The sequence below is a fragment of the Nelusetta ayraudi genome, unplaced genomic scaffold (assembly GCF_046127955.1).
Source record: "Nelusetta ayraudi isolate G7.1 ecotype Tasmania unplaced genomic scaffold, CSIRO-AGI_Nayr_v1 ptg000042l, whole genome shotgun sequence".
NCBI lineage: Eukaryota > Metazoa > Chordata > Actinopteri > Tetraodontiformes > Monacanthidae > Nelusetta > Nelusetta ayraudi.
The window spans coordinates 13,122,501-13,139,973 of record NW_027466092.1 but is presented as its reverse complement, the minus strand read 5'-3'; the positions used below and the strand labels follow the sequence as shown (position 1 = coordinate 13,139,973).

At 43.9% G+C, this 17,473-nt stretch overlaps 4 protein-coding genes across 7 annotated transcripts in view; 2 read left to right on the top strand and 2 right to left on the bottom strand.

The window, feature by feature from the left end:
- Positions 1–572: 572 nt before the first annotated feature.
- LOC142893750 (uncharacterized) lies at positions 573–3,055 on the bottom strand. Its single transcript, XM_076034617.1, has 3 exons — positions 2,914–3,055; positions 2,423–2,534; positions 573–1,810 (listed from the first exon to the last, which is right to left on the bottom strand). The coding sequence occupies exons 1-3, from the start codon at positions 2,928–2,930 to the stop codon at positions 1,541–1,543; spliced, it is 399 nt and encodes a 132-aa protein (XP_075890732.1). The 5' UTR covers positions 2,931–3,055; the 3' UTR covers positions 573–1,540.
- Positions 3,048–6,855, top strand: amz2 (archaelysin family metallopeptidase 2). Of its 4 annotated transcripts, none has more exons than XM_076034615.1 (7): positions 3,048–3,186; positions 3,964–4,252; positions 4,478–4,651; positions 4,780–4,908; positions 5,285–5,445; positions 5,552–5,728; positions 6,020–6,855. In XM_076034615.1, the coding sequence occupies exons 2-7, from the start codon at positions 3,964–3,966 to the stop codon at positions 6,167–6,169; spliced, it is 1,080 nt and encodes a 359-aa protein (XP_075890730.1). In that variant the 5' UTR covers positions 3,048–3,186; the 3' UTR covers positions 6,170–6,855. The 4 variants fall into 4 exon arrangements, 3 of the variants coding, with proteins under 3 accessions (XP_075890730.1, XP_075890731.1, XP_075890729.1); XM_076034616.1 differs by having other exon boundaries at positions 3,077–3,186; positions 3,922–4,252; XR_012927744.1 differs by lacking the exon at positions 3,048–3,186 and adding an exon at positions 3,583–3,781 and having other exon boundaries at positions 5,285–5,479; positions 6,020–6,158.
- On the bottom strand, positions 6,725–14,011 carry slc16a6a (solute carrier family 16 member 6a). Its single transcript, XM_076034610.1, has 6 exons — positions 13,847–14,011; positions 11,917–12,156; positions 11,677–11,820; positions 11,451–11,579; positions 9,161–10,123; positions 6,725–8,180 (listed from the first exon to the last, which is right to left on the bottom strand). The coding sequence occupies exons 2-6, from the start codon at positions 12,152–12,154 to the stop codon at positions 7,891–7,893; spliced, it is 1,764 nt and encodes a 587-aa protein (XP_075890725.1). The 5' UTR covers positions 12,155–12,156; positions 13,847–14,011; the 3' UTR covers positions 6,725–7,890.
- Positions 13,522–17,473, top strand: part of arsg (arylsulfatase G) — a 9,169-nt gene continuing 5,217 nt past the window's right edge. Inside the window, exons 1-4 of the mRNA XM_076034611.1 lie at positions 13,522–13,920; positions 15,645–15,881; positions 15,984–16,219; positions 17,367–17,473. The exon at positions 17,367–17,473 is cut by the window's right edge and continues 8 nt beyond it. Coding sequence (XP_075890726.1) covers positions 15,658–15,881; positions 15,984–16,219; positions 17,367–17,473 — 567 coding nt within the window. The 5' untranslated portion in view covers positions 13,522–13,920; positions 15,645–15,657. The remainder of the gene's footprint in view (positions 13,921–15,644; positions 15,882–15,983; positions 16,220–17,366) is intronic.

Genomic DNA, 17,473 nt, shown 5'->3' with positions numbered 1-17,473 from the left:
CTGAAACAACTGCTACACCTCTACAGCGTGCCCAGTCTCCTCCGATGTCAGCTCACTTGACTTAACCGAGTGCAGTGCCCATGCTTAGAGCTTCACTGCGGTTTCCTTTCTCCGTCAATGACAAGCCTGCTAGTGAGAGTGGTCTTCCGTATTTTATTTTTTCGGGTGATTGTCATACAAGTGTCTGTTTACAATTTATTTATGAAGTCCACCACAGTGAGTGATCCAACCTAACCTGAGATTGTTTGTGAAGTGCACCAGTGTGACGAGAAACTGTTAAGAGTACTAATGAAAGGATGTTGTCCATAATGTGTGGGATTAGATGTCTGCCGTTGGTTTAATGCAACATATCTGCAAATGGATTTAACCAACAAAAAAAAAAAGGCAGATAATGCACACCTTCAGTGTTGTTGCTTCAGCTACATTCTCCACAGCACTACAAAGAACTGGGGAATGTTCAACACTACTCAACTCTAACCTCTGGAAAGAGTTTACAGGACTGATGCGTTTTATGCTTGATATTAAAAACTTGCTGTTCCTTTGTTACAGCACAATGACAAAAAAAAGGAGTGTTTTTACTTTACTTTCAGCAACGCTTTATTTCAATGTCAAATGATTTAGAAAAGTTACATAAGATATGAATTACTTGCACGTCCCATTTGAACTCACTACACAGTGTGCTGGTCACAGTGAACCATACATTAACCAGTAAGGCTGAAAGGTTTGCGCAAAACATATGCATGTGCAAATAAAAAGTAAACACATTGTTGCAAATCAGTAAAGCTTTGTTTTTTTTGTTGAGGTTGTTCTCATGAGGAAATGCAGCTTGAGCACACAGCTCTGTAATTAGCCCGGGTCTAATCTGGATTTTGGTTGTGAGGCTCGTGGGGAATTTCAGTTCCTTTTTTCGAAACCTACTGAACTGCAGATGCAAAAACAGACTGATGTTGAGCCTACAAGAACCTAAAGGTGCTTGGCGGGAGACAAAGAAGCTTTTTTCTTTTTTCTTTTAGGACCTTTGTGAACTGTATCTGCTGAAACAACAACTCCTGCCACACACACACAAACATGTGACTTCGCCAGTCGAGAGTAAACAGGCTGAGGAGCTGTTGAGTAAAGTGCTGAGCTTTTTATTTTGCTGTTTTTTTTTTGCAAGCACTTTGGATCATCACACTTTTGTTTGTGATTAGCACCAATGACAATGTCCACGCATCACTGCACGCAATGGTATCCCTCTATAAAGTGCACATGGTGCGCTCACACTCCCACGTACAGAAACATTTAATACTGCACACACAGCAACAACAACAACAAAAAAGAACACAGTGGCAGGGCCAGGGAAAGGCGAATGTGCTTATGGTCTTGACGAATGATAACATGGCGAGGTGGGGATGAGCCTTCACGGCCAAAATCTGTAAACCTCCCCACAAGTCGTCCCCTTCCAAACCCCCAACCCAAAGCGCGTCACTTGAGGCGTCTTCCGCCACTCGCAGACAGAGAGGGACAAAGAGGGTTGGGCGAGGGAGGTCAGGGGTCACGGTCATGTTGAGCCCAGCCGCCCTCTTGTCTGAAGACTACTGAAGTGTGCCTCCCGCAGCACTCTGTTGATGCAGTCATAAGAGACACTGCTGCTGCCGCCGCTGCCGTCGCCATGGTTACCGTGCTGCGTGGCGCTAGCAGAGTCTTGGGACTGGGGGCTGAGGGAGGGCTGGCTGATGCGGCTGTTCTGGCTGTGAATGCACGGCCTGGCCGTGGCCACGATGGCTCGCTCTGGACTGCTGGTTCCGTTGCTGCTGTCGCTGCTAGAAGACTGGAAGCAAAACATAGGAAACGCATAGATGAAGTGCGTGTGCAGTGTGGAGGCGCACGCCTTGAATAAAACATGCAAAGCTCTTCCTGAGTGCTCCAGTGTATATAAAATGCAGAGATGTGTGGAGGTATTTACAGTGTATAAACATGACTCGGGGTTGTTTCCATGAATGTAAATGCTCTTAAGCCGGCTTTAGGAAATATGCTGCTTTAAAGCAATGTATTATAACCCTACTTAAAGGCCTAGCGTCTACATATACAGGCGTGCGTCTATTGACATAAAACGGAATAGAACATGTGTGTCAGTTGTTCATAATACAAATCTGCGTTCCTTTATTTGTATTATGCGACTATGTCACTATGATTCACCTCAACGTATGTATGTACAGTGGCGCAGCATGTGGACCTGCTCTGGGTTTGATGATTTTACCCTGACGTCACAGATTGTATAAGAGATCAAGTGGACCACCAGAAAACAGGGCGACGATATACTTTCTTTCTAAAAATAGAAGCTAGCAAATCTTACACTCTTAACTTTCCTCAGCTGTTCAAAAATACTCTGGGCACAACCTGTGTGCGCAAAAGGTCCTCAAATAATGTGAGTGCCATGTACCTCTGAATCCAAATCCGTCACGAGCAGACTGGGACCCCCTCCTAACCTCTTGGCCTGGGGACTCAGCTGCTGCTGCTGCTCCTCCTCACTGCCACAGCTGCGGTGTCGTTTCCTGCGTGAGTCACATAGGAGAGGGCGAGAAGACGGTGAGAATGGAGTGATTATGTGGCGTGGACGTTAAAAGTGAGACATTGTGACATGGGTTCGGGAGGGGGCGGAGTGACAGAAGCAAGAAGGAGTGTGTGAAGAAAACAGCAAGAGGACCCAAAAATAGCAACTCACACGCGGAGCAGTTATATAATCAGACATGCGGCATTAGCAACACAGTAATTAACACACTTTCGCCGAGATTCGACCGACAGACCTTAAGGCTTAGAGGTACTTGGGCACTGTCTTTGCTCATGTAGCTCTAATATCGCGCTACAAGGAGGCGGAAGTGCCGGAGAAGGTCTTTTACACAATGACATGGTGAAAATGGTGGTGACTGATACCTGCTGTAGGTCAGCATTCCTGCGGTCTTCTTCAAGCAGAAAGAGAAGGTTCCTCCTTGAGCCCTGTCGATGCTGTCTTAAGGCTCTGGCTTGTGTGTTACAGCTGCACGACCATTTCGCAGAACCTCAGAATGTCACTCTCACTTTCATCTCATCATAAGAGCCCGGAACGCGAGCACGGCTGTTCGTCCAGGCTGCCGGAGGCACAACAAGTCGCCGCTGGAAAACGCCAACGACCAACCCCCGGTGTGGATTTAGGCTCAAACCCGTCCGGTACGTCCTTTCTTCGCCTCGGCAAACTGCTTCTGGGCTCCTGGCAGCTAACCGGCTACGCAACTATTGGTATTCTCGTTTACACAGTCAAATCTCGAAGAATTACGGGCATGGCAGCAAGCGAACTAAGCGAGCTAGCCTACTAGCTAACGTTGTAAGAAAGTTCTTCCGCTTTCGTATCCCGTCCACTTGCTTGTTAACTGTTGCCAGTGTGTAAATAGAAGAAACCAAAATTTGAAAAATAAGGTCAAAAACACAAGTTGTTTTTGTAACTGCTTAATTCTACGCGTACCGACGCTTGTTACAGATAGAGATAACGGTAAGCGCTTCACTTGTCGCCATTAGTAAAAAGCGCCGCCCTGTTTTGTGACGTCATCATAATAAGTAGAAACCGGAAGCGGAGTCTAAACGTCAACTATCCCAAATTCGGCTACAACGAAATGGTGAAGATTCTTCTCCTCGCTATTGCTAAATAAGGCGCAACTGTGAAGGATATTTTTTGCCCTCGAAAAAACTTATAGTGAGTCGTGTTGTATCAACGAACATTTCCAGCATCTAAAATTACTTGTTTTAGCTGTTCTGCTGTGCAAGAAAGGCAAGTATTTGCAGCTGGGCTTTTATCGGAAGTGATTAATAGTAATTGTTGTTGTTGTTTTTTTAAATTTTGTCTACGTTATTCTGTTTTAGTCTGTTATTCTTTGTTTCCACAATACACGACCCTGGATTTTCCTGCAGGCCATCGATGACCTTGCTGTCACTGTTGTGTGCCATCTGCAGATGAAAGTGATCGAGCACTCTGTGGAGACTCTGAAAGCCGCTTTGGTCTCCAAACGTAGGAACCTGGTTAAACTTTACAAGGAGTACTCGGCAGAGGAGAGACGGTTTCTGGAGGAAGGGCTGCGGCCGGGAGAACCTGATGCTCTTTTCCAACTGATCACACTGCACTCTGACTCAGACTGGATCTCTGCTCATCCTGAGCAGCCTCAGAACTTTGAGAGCTTCTACATGGACAGTCACCGCAGGACCCCCAGCGCAAGACACAACACTATTTATATTCAAACCATAGGTGAGTATTTTTTGCTCCTTATGTGGTCAATAGCACGCCAGTGCGACCACTAGACTTGCCACTCCAGTTTGTTTTTTACCTTCTAAAGTAAAAAAGACAAAATGTCAGTTTTATAACCAATCATCTTATAGTCTGTTTAGAAATGTTAGGCGTGTGCATGAAGTTCTGTTGCATCTTTGTATTTTTGTGGAATGTCACACACCACCTGCCTCGTGTGTTTTGCAGGATCCTTCGGTGAGGCTGGAGCCCGCACAGACCAGTACGTGGAGTGGCTCAGAGATTACTGCCAGGTCTTCTTCTATGGGCTTACTGTCAAGTTATTGCCAGCTGTCACTGTGGCTCAAACTGGATGCACCTTCAGGCTGAACAATAATTCACACAACCTTCAGATTCTCACAGGCAAGTTTGGATCACTCATTGGAGGGGATTGGCTCAGTCAACTCAATGCAAATATAGAAAGAAATGTCTGCAAATCTTAAATTGAAATACACACTATGATATGATATTGTAATTGCTATTAATTCTAGGTGACTTGCTACGATTCCTACAGAATAGGCAGCCAGAAGATGCTTTTTGCATTGTTGGTATTACAATGATCGACCTCTACCCTAAAGAGTCATGGAACTTCGTCTTTGGACAAGCTTCTCTGAGCATGGGTATGGTTTTTTTTTGAATTGCCGTTGCTGAAAGTGCTTTAAACTGCCCTGTAAAGCCAATATTATAAGCATATATAGGAATATAAGAAGGGATATTATCCTGCATTATAAAATCAATCAAAGGGCAGCCACAATTTAATACATGAGGGATAAACATTTTTCTGCTTTTTGAATAGTGTAGTTAAATTGAACTACCACAAGATGGTGCCAAAGTAGCGATGTTTTATTCAGCAGCGATTTCTTTGCTTGCCTGAAAAGGTTCTCAGTCATCCAGGTGATGGTAGCACTTGATGATTAGTTGAAGGCAACTGGACTGGTTTTAGTATCTTTCTTTGCTTGCAACATCTAATTATGTGTCTTGTTCTGGTGCGTGCAGGAATGGGTGTTTTCAGCTTTGCCAGGTACGATGACAACTTCTACAGTGGAAGTTACGCCGGAACACTGAGATCCAGTAGACCCAAGCAGGGCGACTACTCTGTGTTTGACGGCTATTACACTCCCACCATCACTAGCGCGCTGCTGCTTCGATCCTGCAAGGTTTCCATCAAATATATACCTCCTCAGCCAAAATGTTGGCATTTTTAAGGAATACCGGTGACCTGTCAGTCACCAGAACAACCTATTGTGAAATGTTTCTTTGCAGACGATGACCCACGAGATCGGCCACATGTTTGGAATGAAGCATTGCCAGTGGTTGAACTGTGTCATGCAGGGCTCGAACCACCTGGAGGAATCTGATCGAAGACCTTTAGATTTCTGTCCAATTTGCCTTCGCAAGACACAGAGTGCAGTCGGCTTCAAAATAGCTGAAAGATACAAGGTACAGACGGCATTTCACAGGAGAAGAAATTTAAACCTAAAACTTTACTTGCTTGTTTTTAAAGTGTGCTTTGTTATGCTGTCTCATACATTAGCAGTACCTTCCTCCTTGGTACTGGGTCTTCTGTTTTGAGAGCTATTACTATTAACTACTAGTTCAAGCAAATTAGCTTTTGCTTTTGTGGATATTCTGCTTTAATAGAAGGTGGATTCCCTTCCCGTTGACATTCAGCTCTTACCAGAAGTAGAAAAAAAATGCATGTCTAACTTAGAATTGATCTGTCTTCAACAGGCCTTACTGCAGTGGATGGAGGAGGATCAAACTTCCATCCCAAAGGCTTCTTCCTGTCAATCTGACCCTCCCTTCCCCAAACCCACTGAGGCTTTTCACACATCCAAGCTGTGGCTTCGCAAGTGTCTAGACATACTAGACAAAACGTGATCTTTGGAGTTTAAGATCACATTTTCTGACAATATTAATGTATTTTTACACCCATATTATCCAATTCTCCAGTGGAGCAGCTTGGCACAATTAAATATGCCATAAACACTATAGAGCACAATAGAGCATTTGCATGAAGATGAACTTTTGCAGATGCGAGGTGACTTCAAGGCAAAATAAACTCCAAGCTCAGGTGTAAACAGAAAACAGGTGCTCTTGACACAAAGGGCAGATTACCAGCTCCGCCTGCGTTTGTTCATTTTCTGAAAAGAGGAACAAGCAAAATAAGGCAACAATGTATTTTCCTTATTCTAGGGGAGTTGAAAAGTTGTTTTGTTAGAGAACATTGGTAAGTTAACACTAGGACTTTTTTGTCTTACCTTTTAAATTAAAATATGGTGAGAAAATAAAACAGGTGTAACTTTTTCATTCATATAGTTTCAGACTAACTGGCCTATCAATCAACAGTTTTGTGGAATAACACAAACGGAGGTTAATAATTCTGCCCTCAACTGTTTGTGTAAATAGGAAAAAGAAAAACAGCTTTTGACGGGATCAGATCACAGATTTGTTTTTTTGTGATTGAACAGAAATTCATTACAAAACATTTGACATCTCATACTGTAACAGTACATCATCTACTAGGTAACAGCTTGATTAAATAAAAATGTTTGATTGTACAGAAATTGCCCTAAGATTGTTGCATCTCCACTTCGCTCCAACAAAACAAAGAGTCAGTACAACTCAATGCAGTGTATTTTTGTGGTGTAGTGTATTTTTTCCCCCCAGTTATAGCAGCATTGGTAATCAGCACCTAATCTGTTAAAAAAAAAAATTCTGCTCAAACCAAAACTTCTTGACAGCTGTCTGTTACACTGGATCGCTCCTGGTCACCACAAGCACATTTGTGGCAAATGTCCAGCAATCTTCTGGTCAAATTTCTAAAGATTCCTGCCAGTGCTAAACTTTATAAATGCCGACTAGCATTTAAATTTGGTCTCTACTGTAATCAAGTTTATTCAGCATTCACAGGCTGTGGTCTTAAGATGCCTTTGTACCTCAAGGCAGCTTGACGGTGACACATCTACGGAAGAGGATTAGCGCCGCAAGAACAGGACGAAATTAAGATAGAATTTTTGTTAAGTTTCCAATTCAAGAATAAAGTTGAAATTCAAGATTAAAGTCCAAATTTCGAGAATAACATTGATGTTAAAATGTTATTATTTCGTGAAATTTATTCACAAAATTTCGTGAATAAAATCAAAATAATTCTGCAATTAATGTCAACGTGAAGTAAGTCAAAATGTCGAGAATAAAGTCGAAAGTCTCTGCGCGCAAGTCTAGTGGAAAGATTCTGTATACGCCAGTTTCCTGATTACTGTGGGTGAATCTTGTGGGATACACCAGTTTACTTTTAAATGTGGGTAAGTGGGTTAATCCACCATCCATATCATTAATCTCGAAATTTCCACTCCATTCACAAAATGTCCACTTCATTTGCCTCAATGTTATTCATGAAAGTTCTACTTGATTCACGAAATTTCATATTTTGTTAACGTCAACTTTATTCACGGAATGTAATATTTTTTACGTCTACTTTTTTGACAATATTTCAACTTAAAACTTGAAATGAAAACTTAAATAAAAATCTCCTTCCTGTAATATTTTTTTCTCTTCTTGTGGCTCTAATTTACTTTCCGTACATATCTGATCTTGATGGCTCAGGCAAAACTTATAACCTTGGCACTTTCTGTGGTGTCAGGCTGCTTGTTGATAAGGCTGACTGCTGCGTGCTCATCAGTTCTCTCCTCAAGTATCTGTTCTGCAATCGGTTCCCGGATGTCCTCCTTCCAGTGGTGTGTGTCTTCTGCTTGTTGCGGAGTCCTGCCCTTGCAGAGTAATCCTCTCTTTGCGGGTCGCACCAGACCCAGAAACACAGCGCTAATGGCCATCCCGGCAGCACAGAAGTAAAAGGCAGTTCCGTAGTTGTTGGTCTTGTCCACCAGCAGGCCTGACAAATGATACAACAGTATTAAAAAAGGAGCCTCAAAAGGGGCACGACCTTTAAAAATAAAACGTTATTGCAGATAAAGAGATGCTAATTTAAAGTTTGCTCCCCTTAAAGCTGGCAAGCTTTCAAGCAGTGACACAGCACCCCTGGCTGACCTGGTTTCAAACAGTATATCTTGGCAGGACTGTATCTTTAAAAAAAAAAAGCCTGTGCAGTGCTTCCTCCCATCCTCTCCCCTCTCTGGTGTGTTTACAATTGCAAGCACTCAGAAGGCAGTTAACCAGCCAGCCTCATACCACCTGACAAGCGGTGTCGATGTCGGTATGGGAAGTGTGGCCTATTTTGCCAGGACAGCTGGGTGACACTTGCAATGAAACTATTCTCCCTGTTTTCCAGTCAAGGAATCATAAGAGAATGTTTAAAACCTAAAGGAAGAAATTCTGGCGATACAGTGGTGCAGTGGTTAGCACTGTCTCCTCACAGATGAAGGTCACGGGTTCGATTCCTGGGCCTGGGGTCTTTCTGTGTGGAGTTTGCATGTTCTCCCTGTGTCTGCGTGGGTTCTTTGCGGGTTCTCCAGCTCCTTCCCACAGTCCAAAAACATGCACGTGAGGTGAATTGGGAACTCTAAATTGTCCTTAGGTTTGTGTGTGAGAGCGAATGGCTGTTTGTCTTTCTATGTCGCCCTAACTGGTGACTTGTCCAGGGTGTCACCCGGCCTTCACCCCATGACAGCTGGGAGAGGCTCCAGCAGACCCCCGCAACCCTGAGTGCAGGAACAAGCGGGGATTAAAAATGGATGGAAGAAATTATTTCTTTGTGTAAAAAAGAAAGTGGTTCTGGCATATTGTGGAGAGATCAGATTAATGCAGTTTTAGCTAGACCAGGTCTGCTTTTGGATTTAGTTCCACTGTAGAGACTATAGGGATGTGTCATCTACCTTCGTGAGGGTTAAAAACAACAGTGGACTCCTTTCTTACCTCCAAGTGGGGGTCCGGCCAGTCCAGCGAAGCTCTGAATGTACACATAGACGCCGGCCGCTGAAGACATCCTGTCGATGCCGACCACGTCGTCCTCAGCCAGCATCGGGATGTGGGTGCACGCCAGCGTGCCCATGGTGAAACCATACACGGCGCAGCAGACAGCCAGACCGTAGAACTCGGTGACCAGGGTAAATCCCAGCAGGTCCACTCCCATGACGACGACACACACCAGCAGTACCAGGAGCTTCTTGTCCATCAGGCGCCTCCGGGACAGGATCCACCCGATGCAGAAGCGGCCGAAGATCTCAGCCACGGCCATGGCAGACAGCATGTAGGTGGCACGTTCCCGCTCCACACCGCGGCTCACGCTCAGCTCAATGACGTAGAGAGGCGGGGCCAAGAAGCCGATGGTGGCGAAGAGTCCGAAAAGAGAGTAGAGGATGAAGCTGGGCTCTTTGAGGATGCTGACATCCAGAAATTTGGACTTTCTAAAAAGTCCCTTCCCACCATCTGTCTTGATTTCCTTTTCATTTATCTTTTGATCTTCTGCTCCTACGTTCTTTTCCTCTTTTTCCTCGGGCTTTCTGACCGCTAGTGACCCGTTTTCAACAGAAGCCACGTTCGTCTCCAAGATTTCCTCTCCGTCCTGCAGGATGGTTTCCTGTGGGCTGCTGCCGTTCTTCACAGACTGGATGCCGGAGTCTCCAGTGCTCACATAGCATCCGGTCAACTCATTTTCTTCACTGTGGGAGGTATCGCTCGTCACACAGTCTTGTCTGTCCGTGGCCTCTTGCGTGCTAAGAGCCTCGTGCTCTTTCGGGGATAAGGTGTCCTCGGTCTCCCTGGGTTTGATGATGATTGGCCGCAGCAGAGCACCACAGATGACGATGGAGCCTTGGAGGGCTCCCAGCACGGCCATGCTGTGCCGCCAGCCAATGTGGTCTCTCAGAGCAGAAAAGGCTGCAAAAGAATTAGATTGAAGATCTATGTGAATGTAACTTGGAACCAAATGCTGTGCAGAAAGTACTTCAAATTCACCCAAAACTGCAATCGTAAGCTGAAAAACTCAGAATAATAATGTTAATATGGATTTCAAAACTCTGTTTGGCTCATTGCGTACTTGAAATGTGATGCTGGTTCTTGTATTTAAAGCTCAGGCAAACTCATATTTACATTTTAAGTTTCATTTAAATACTTTTTGGGAGCTTGCTAAGGCCATCTTGATATCATTGTGGCCGTCACCACTTGTACTGTCAAACACACCAAGGCCGCGATAGTGACTGTCACCACTAAGCAGTGGTGCTTCATTGACAAAATAAGTCTGCAGATTCAAGAATGGGTTAAGAAAAGAGGTGAGGGCTCTGTGCCAACAGATGATTAATATTATGAGCACAAGATGACTTTGCTTTCATCTGATGCTGGCTGCAATTAAAAACTGATGGTGTTTGCACCCTCGCTGACAAAATCAAAAGTTTTAATTATTGGAAATGTGAAAAATGTCAGGTACAAGTATGAAACAGTTTTGTTTGTTTTTTTGTTTTTTTAAAAAACGCTTCATTAAATGCAGAGCAAATGTTTAGGTTTCTATTATTTTTCATTTGTTTTGCAAAAAAGACAAAGAACTACATGTCTCTTTGCACATCAATGCCACTTGGTTCCTAACAAGGGCACAAAACTCTGTGACTGTAAATCTTTCCATTGACCTCCACAGGAGGTCCTTGTAGGAGACATTTCATCTAATTGCACATACAAGGTTGTCTGAAAAAGGAAAAAAAAATACTTTACAAATTTACAGAGAAATAATTATACTCCAAAAACTGGATCAACTAAGTAATTTTGGTGACCGTTTACGGTAAGACTAACGTTACTCGTATAACATTTAAATGACTGAGTCAATGAGTCCTGAAGTCCAGTTTGAGCAATTTAAACTGGTTGTTGTTACAGTGACACTGATACTACACACAGATCTTGAAAGTCATATAATCAGCAGATTTGAAAGAGTTATGATATTAGACAATTAAAAAGGAAACACCACAGTAAAGTTGCTCTTCAACGTTTTGGATGCAACAATAGTACTAGTATTAGTCTATTAATGTTAGTGCTATATGCATTATTCTTCATGTATCAAAGTGTATTGTTAAGAATGATGTTATAAATGTTTGGACAAGCTTAGGATGCAATGTCGTGGCCAACGTCACCGCGATATATCATAATATTGACATCTATATCAACATAGAAATGTGTTGGATACACTGCTGTTTCCAAAGATGTTGTGTTGCCCTCTCACCTGGTGCCAGTGCAAACATGGACAGGGACTCCCCAGTGGAAGCCAGAGCTGTGACCAGCGACCGTCGACGGGTGAAGTACTGTGAAAGAATAGTTACGGTGGGCAGGAATGTCAGGCAGTAGCCTAATCCTGCAAAGTCAAAAGACGGGCGCTTTTTGAAATCCAGTTTCTACAAACAAGCCTGGATTTATACTTTAGAGAGAGACAAATGAAAGCAATGAATTACCTGCGACTAAGCCGTAGGTGAGGTACATTTGATTGACGGACGAGGTAAAGCTGGTGGCGATGGTTCCAATGGAAATAAGCGATCCCCCAACCATGACAACAAACTGGAATCCAAAGCGGTACGTCAGAACTGAGGAGAGAGGACCTGCAGACCCGGAAGAAACCTAAATGGTCCGACAACTCTTCTAACTTTTTTGAACATTTTAGGTCAGCGCCATTGCATTCACAGTCATCAACTCACCATTGAATGTCATGACAAACACACAGATGGAAACGATCCAGAGGACCCGACTGTTGGTCTCCCCAAACTCCGTCATGAGGTCCTGAAGGAAGATGCCGAAGCTCTTGATGGTGCCGTAGGTGAAGACCTCCACCAGGAAGAAGGCCACGGCCACCACCCACCCCCAGCCTCCGTCGGGGGCTTCTGAGTACACATTGGGACCCAGGAATTGTGGCCTCTTCACCCCACACAGTGCCATTCCTTGTGGAAAGAAATGATAGCAGTCAGTGGCTGGAAAAGGAAGATTTAAGTGAAGACTATTGAGCAACGTTGTTGTTGTTTTAACTTAAAACATAAGTATTAAGACACTGACTGATTACTCATTTATAGATAAAGAAACTTTGAAATGTTATTTGCCCCCAGTCACATCTCGCATCAAATTGTGAAGCAACCAGCTAAATGTTCTGATTAGTAGCCAACACTGATTTGCTTGAACTACAACAATACACACATTCAACACGTTGTATCGCGCAGCCCGTGACTGCCGTGGTTAAAAGGGGAGGTTCGACAATGCAGTTTTTGAGAATTAATTTAAAAATGTAACATCTGGGAGCAAAGTGTCACTGTTACACACAGAGATACGGTGGGGAAACATGTTAAGGGATGCTGTAGCAGGGTAGACAAGATGCACAACAAAAAATATGAGCTCCTAGTCCTACCCTGAGGCAGACGATGTGGAGCTCCTCACCATAAGCTCAACCTTTGTAAGAATTAATTTGTTCCAACCTCTATCAAATTCTTAAACAATGCTGCTTGATGCCAACGATTGTGCCATAATGTTTTACAGGGTTTTTATAGCGATTTTATGATGGTGATCTTTTAGCAGTGTGTCGTCATTGTGCCTGTCATGGGATTTAAGACGCAGTTGCTGAGTCCATGAATAATTTCCCAAAGCAGGACAGTATATTTTACCGTATAGTAAAAAGAGTTGGTTTCATCCACAGCAGTGGCCACATAAAACCGCCTTAAATTATTAATGGATGGACACTCCAGTAGTGACATGCCAGCAACCCCCCTCCAGGGAGCTCCCTCCAGGAACGTGCAGTGTCCATACAATTCCCTTCAATAAGGAAACATTTGTATGAACGATGAATGCTTCACTTGTTGTTTGTATGTGTCCCATGTTCAGTCTGATTCACAGAGTTTGGATTTGGGAGCTCGGAGCTGTGGGGGTTGGACTTGAGGAGATCGAGATGAGGGGTGAGCAAACTTTTTGCAGCAAACACAATGTGTTGTAAAAACGGAGGGGCAGGAGCAGATGGATGGAGTGTTCTGGTGAGCCAAAAAAAAAATATATATATATATATAATGGGATCTGTAGACATGTCTTCAATGTCTATTTAAACTGAACAAAAGCGTTACAACAAAATACGTCTTAAGAAACCCCACGGTCTTTATTGAAATGACTCTTAAAACACTGAAAAATGGATGAAATACAGCTATTTCGTTACTTACCATTCATACAATTCCTTCAAGTTCGTTGGGCCGGATAAGAAAGTTTAACGGGCCGCCTATGGCCCCCGGGCCTTAGTTTGCCCATGCCTGGTCTATGTATTTCCCATGTTGAGTAGGAAAAGAGGTGGGGGTGATTTGGGTGGCGGGCTGTCCGCGTGCGGCTGACGTAATGCCTTGTTCTCACCCGCGGCGTCTCGTGCGTCCGTCCTTCCGGCGACCACCAGGATGTTGTTGTTTTTGGGGTTTTGTTAAACTTGTTTAAAACCGGTAACACAATCTCTCGCGGACTTTTCAGCGTCGTCTCGTCTGTCGTGATTCTTTGCCAGACAGTTATTTTCTGTGCACACGTGTCTCGCTGCCAGCGCCGCGGCAACCGGAGCGAGCTCAAGCTCGCGCAAAGTTTGTTGTTTCAATGTGCGCTTCGGTTCCGTCTCACCTGCGTGTGTGCGGTGTCACTCCCCTCGGTCGCCGGTACGAATCCGGCCTGAGTCACGCGCCGCCGACGGAGAGGTAAGTTTACTCGTGCATGGTGTTGTTGGCGCTCGAGCTGCCGCTCGTGCTTCGGGACAACTGGTGCGCTTTCATGACCCGCTCGCTCGGTCCCCTCCTTGACGGGAGGGGAGGAGAAGGGAGAGAGCAGGGGGGGGCAGAGGGGAGAGTGGGGGTGGGGCGTGGGGCGTGTGATCTGGTTCCAACCAGTTGGATGAGCCGCAGTTGGTGAGAAGACAAACTTGGCCGTGAATCGACGCCCCCATCGCTCCCAACAACCCAGTGGGTCTTGTAACGTCAATCCTCGTCCTTAGCCTTCAGACATGCTGCTGCACATGAATGAGCTTTTTCGCGTTATACCCCGTGTTCGGGTTGTGGCACAATCACGGTATTAGTCTCGACATTATTATTATTTTTACTTTGCACGTCTTTCGGTAGAGGAATAAACACTTCCCGGCTACTTACTCCACTAATTCTGAATGACATAGATGTGAAATCATGATGTCATTGCATCCCTCTGTTGGATACCGACTGTAGCAACTCTACTGTTATAATGGTGTTGGATGCTGTCAAGTGCATATGTTCTGTAAGTTCCTACCTATCATGTTACCTGAATGCACCTTGAGAGTTGGGCTAAGCCGCAAAGGCATGTGAATGGCTGAGAGGGAAGAGGGAGCGGGACACAGGTGAGAAGGCGAGGAAGACTGTAGGTGTGCGAGGGTTCCCCCGGTGTGTGTGAGAGGGAGAGCAGCCAAAACTATTCTGTGCATTTTTATTTATTTTTTTTATGTTGATCAGTAAAGAGCATCGCTGGGAAACAGTCGTCTTTCTTTCACCGTCCGGCTGGACGCTACGTTTATTTCACAATAGTGCCAAGCAGAAAAATGTCAAGGTAACATGGCGATTAATAGTCTAAAAGTTTTCTCTGCTAAGGTTTTTACATGTTTACTGCTTGTTGCTCCAGCTAAACATGTTCCTGTCATATCAGACAACAAACTTGTTGATCATGAAGCAAAATCAGAGGGATCACAGTATAATTAAATTAGTTGTTGCTCTCCACTTTTGATGCAGTGTGAGCTCAATGTGATTCATTATTACTAAATGAATTGCAATACATTCCTCCTACCTTACTGACGTTCTTACAGAAAGTTGAATATAAAATACAAAAGTAATTGAATAAGGTGAGATAGTATAATGATTTCTTGCATAAAATGTGTTTTGTAGTCAAAGGATTTTGCATATGTTGGTTTAGCTTGAAAATTACAGCATGTTTTCAGTTGTTGTTGTTTTGTTATGTATTAATGTGTGACCACATTGAGGGAATCTTGCAATGGCATGACATTATTTAAAATCATCAGTGGCACAGACAATGGATTACTCATTTCATCTGCACTGGTCTTCCTTTAGCTGCAATGTCAGCAGTATAAAATGGACTTGGTCCCAAAACAGAGCATGAAAGCATTTTCTAGAATCGTTGCGCAAAGTTTCTGTAATTACAGCTGTGAAAATGTATTTCAGACACCTGAAGCTAACGTGCATATAGCACCCACTAAAGAACACTGCCAGAGGGGTGAACAAAATCCACAAATGTGTGCAGAAAATTGCTGTGATGAGTTGAGCTTGTCTGAAGGAAAGAAACACTTTTGATGTCACATTTCATCATGAGATATGGTAACATTTTGTGTTTTTTAATCCACACTTTGTGTGAGTAATGCCCGAGCTCATTCTTCTTTCCTTTTATGCAGAATTTGACCCAGGATGGTGGAAGGCTTCATTTCAGTCCTCCTGTCAGGGCTGTTGCTTTGTGGTTTGCTTCTCCATCAGTCCAACATCAAGGACAAGACTGATGAGCCAAGCAGGAAGCCAAATTTTATTGTTATTCTGGCAGATGATATTGGCTGGGGTGACCTGGATGCTAACCAGCCTGAAACAAAGCGGAACAACACGCCTTACCTCAACCTAATGGCTGAGCAGGGTCTCAGGTAATTTCAGAAGTGCTTAAATCCATGTCATTTGCTTGAAGTCTGACCTAAACTTGCATTTTAGCAATGGAACGGATGAATTCTTCTGTTTATTTTCTTCAGGTTGACAGACTTTCACTCTCCCGCCTCAACCTGCTCCCCATCCCGTGCTGCGATACTGACTGGCCGTTACGGATTAAGGAATGGGGTGACCCATAATTTTGCTGTGGGCTCCGTGGCTGGTCTGCCTTTGTCTGAAGTCACCTTACCCCAGTTACTGCAGAGGGCCGGTTACTACACAGCCATGATCGGAAAGTGGCATCTTGGACACAGTAGGCCTTACAATCCAACTAACAGAGGTACGTAGAGGTATTGAATCCTTCCATGACATAACATTTGTGGTTTTATTGGTAAACATTTTTTTCCACCGTAGAATTATATTTTGCTTTTAAAGGCCTAAAATTTTATACTTTCATTAGGATCCCTAAATGCAGCTTACGTCAGTGTATTATGCTGTGCTCACTGTGTCAGGCACTATTTCAAAATAAGTGGTGTCCAAAATCACACTCTTGTTTTGAACTTAGAAGTTTCGATGGTTAACTACAAACAAATGGTTAAAGGCCACTTCCTTGTTTTTTGTTTTTACACATAAACCTAACACACACAATAACTTTGATGCCTGGTTAAAACACGCTGCTGGTGCAAGGAATACGCAACCGGTTCTAACATTAGCTCGCATGCTGATGCCATTAAGCCTCTGCTGCTCTGACCAGAACAGTGTTCACGGAGTGTGAATCCATCAGTGCATCCATCGATCCATGTTCAGTTTTTGGGCCATTTTGAGTTAATGGTTCATTAACTCAAACTGCTAAGTATGCAGTTTGTGATGCACCTGAAGTGTATGTGTATATATATATGTATATACATATATGGCCTGCTGTGGTGGACACACATTCAGCTCACCCCTGCAGCTATTGTCCTCTGATCGCCTCTTTGCTGACTTTTCCCCTTCAGCTGACACAGCACTCGCTCTCCCATCCCACCATTTAACCATAAACCAGTCTTCCCCCTCTGTGTTTGCAACTCAGGGCAAGTTGCGGCTGGCTAGTTCCACCATCAATATGTACGTTAGGTAACAGGAGATTATCTGGGAGCCCTATGCCCTGTTGTGGGTGTCAACACACCAAGCCCTGCTCCTGTACTGGGGAAAGAACAAACAGCTTTAGCAGTGAAGAACTCTTGCACACCACCACAGGAAGACAAATGTTCTGGCCCTGCTGTTTACAGCTGGCAGGCCTTGTATAGCAGTGCTATGACAATTATTCAGTTAAAAAGTTAATGTCTCAGTTTGGACATGTCAGCTTTAGTGCCTGGTTAAATCACATTGTCCTGAGACTCAATGTGCGTTTAGCAAATTGTTTTGCAGTATAGCCAAGAACAAACACCAAATTTGACATGTGACTGTATTCATAAACATTTGCATCATGTTACTTGTTCCCTGCACAGGTTTTGAGAACTACTTGGGTATTCCATACAGCAATGACATGGGCTGCACTGATGTACCAGGGTACAATTTACCAAAGTGCCCCCCCTGTACCTCATCTGGATCTCAA

What these genes read in the sequence shown, in the direction of transcription:
- LOC142893750 (XM_076034617.1), bottom strand. An exon ending in TGACGGATTTGGATTCAGAG is followed by an intron (nt 1,811 to 2,422) that starts GTACATGGCACT and finishes TTTTGCTTCCAG; the next exon opens with TCTTCTAGCAGCGACAGCAG.
- slc16a6a (XM_076034610.1), bottom strand. Translation starts at nt 12,154, where the DNA reads ATGGCACTGTGTGGGGTGAAGAGGCCACAATTCCTGGGTCCCAATGTG. An exon ending in CACCTACGGCTTAGTCGCAG is followed by an intron (nt 11,580 to 11,676) that starts GTAATTCATTGC and finishes TTGACTTTGCAG; the next exon opens with GATTAGGCTACTGCCTGACA. An exon ending in GGCCGGACCCCCACTTGGAG is followed by an intron (nt 8,181 to 9,160) that starts GTAAGAAAGGAG and finishes ATCATTTGTCAG; the next exon opens with GCCTGCTGGTGGACAAGACC.
- amz2 (XM_076034615.1), top strand. Translation starts at nt 3,964, where the DNA reads ATGAAAGTGATCGAGCACTCTGTGGAGACTCTGAAAGCCGCTTTGGTC. An exon ending in TATTTATATTCAAACCATAG is followed by an intron (nt 4,253 to 4,477) that starts GTGAGTATTTTT and finishes TGTGTTTTGCAG; the next exon opens with GATCCTTCGGTGAGGCTGGA. An exon ending in CAACCTTCAGATTCTCACAG is followed by an intron (nt 4,652 to 4,779) that starts GCAAGTTTGGAT and finishes TATTAATTCTAG; the next exon opens with GTGACTTGCTACGATTCCTA.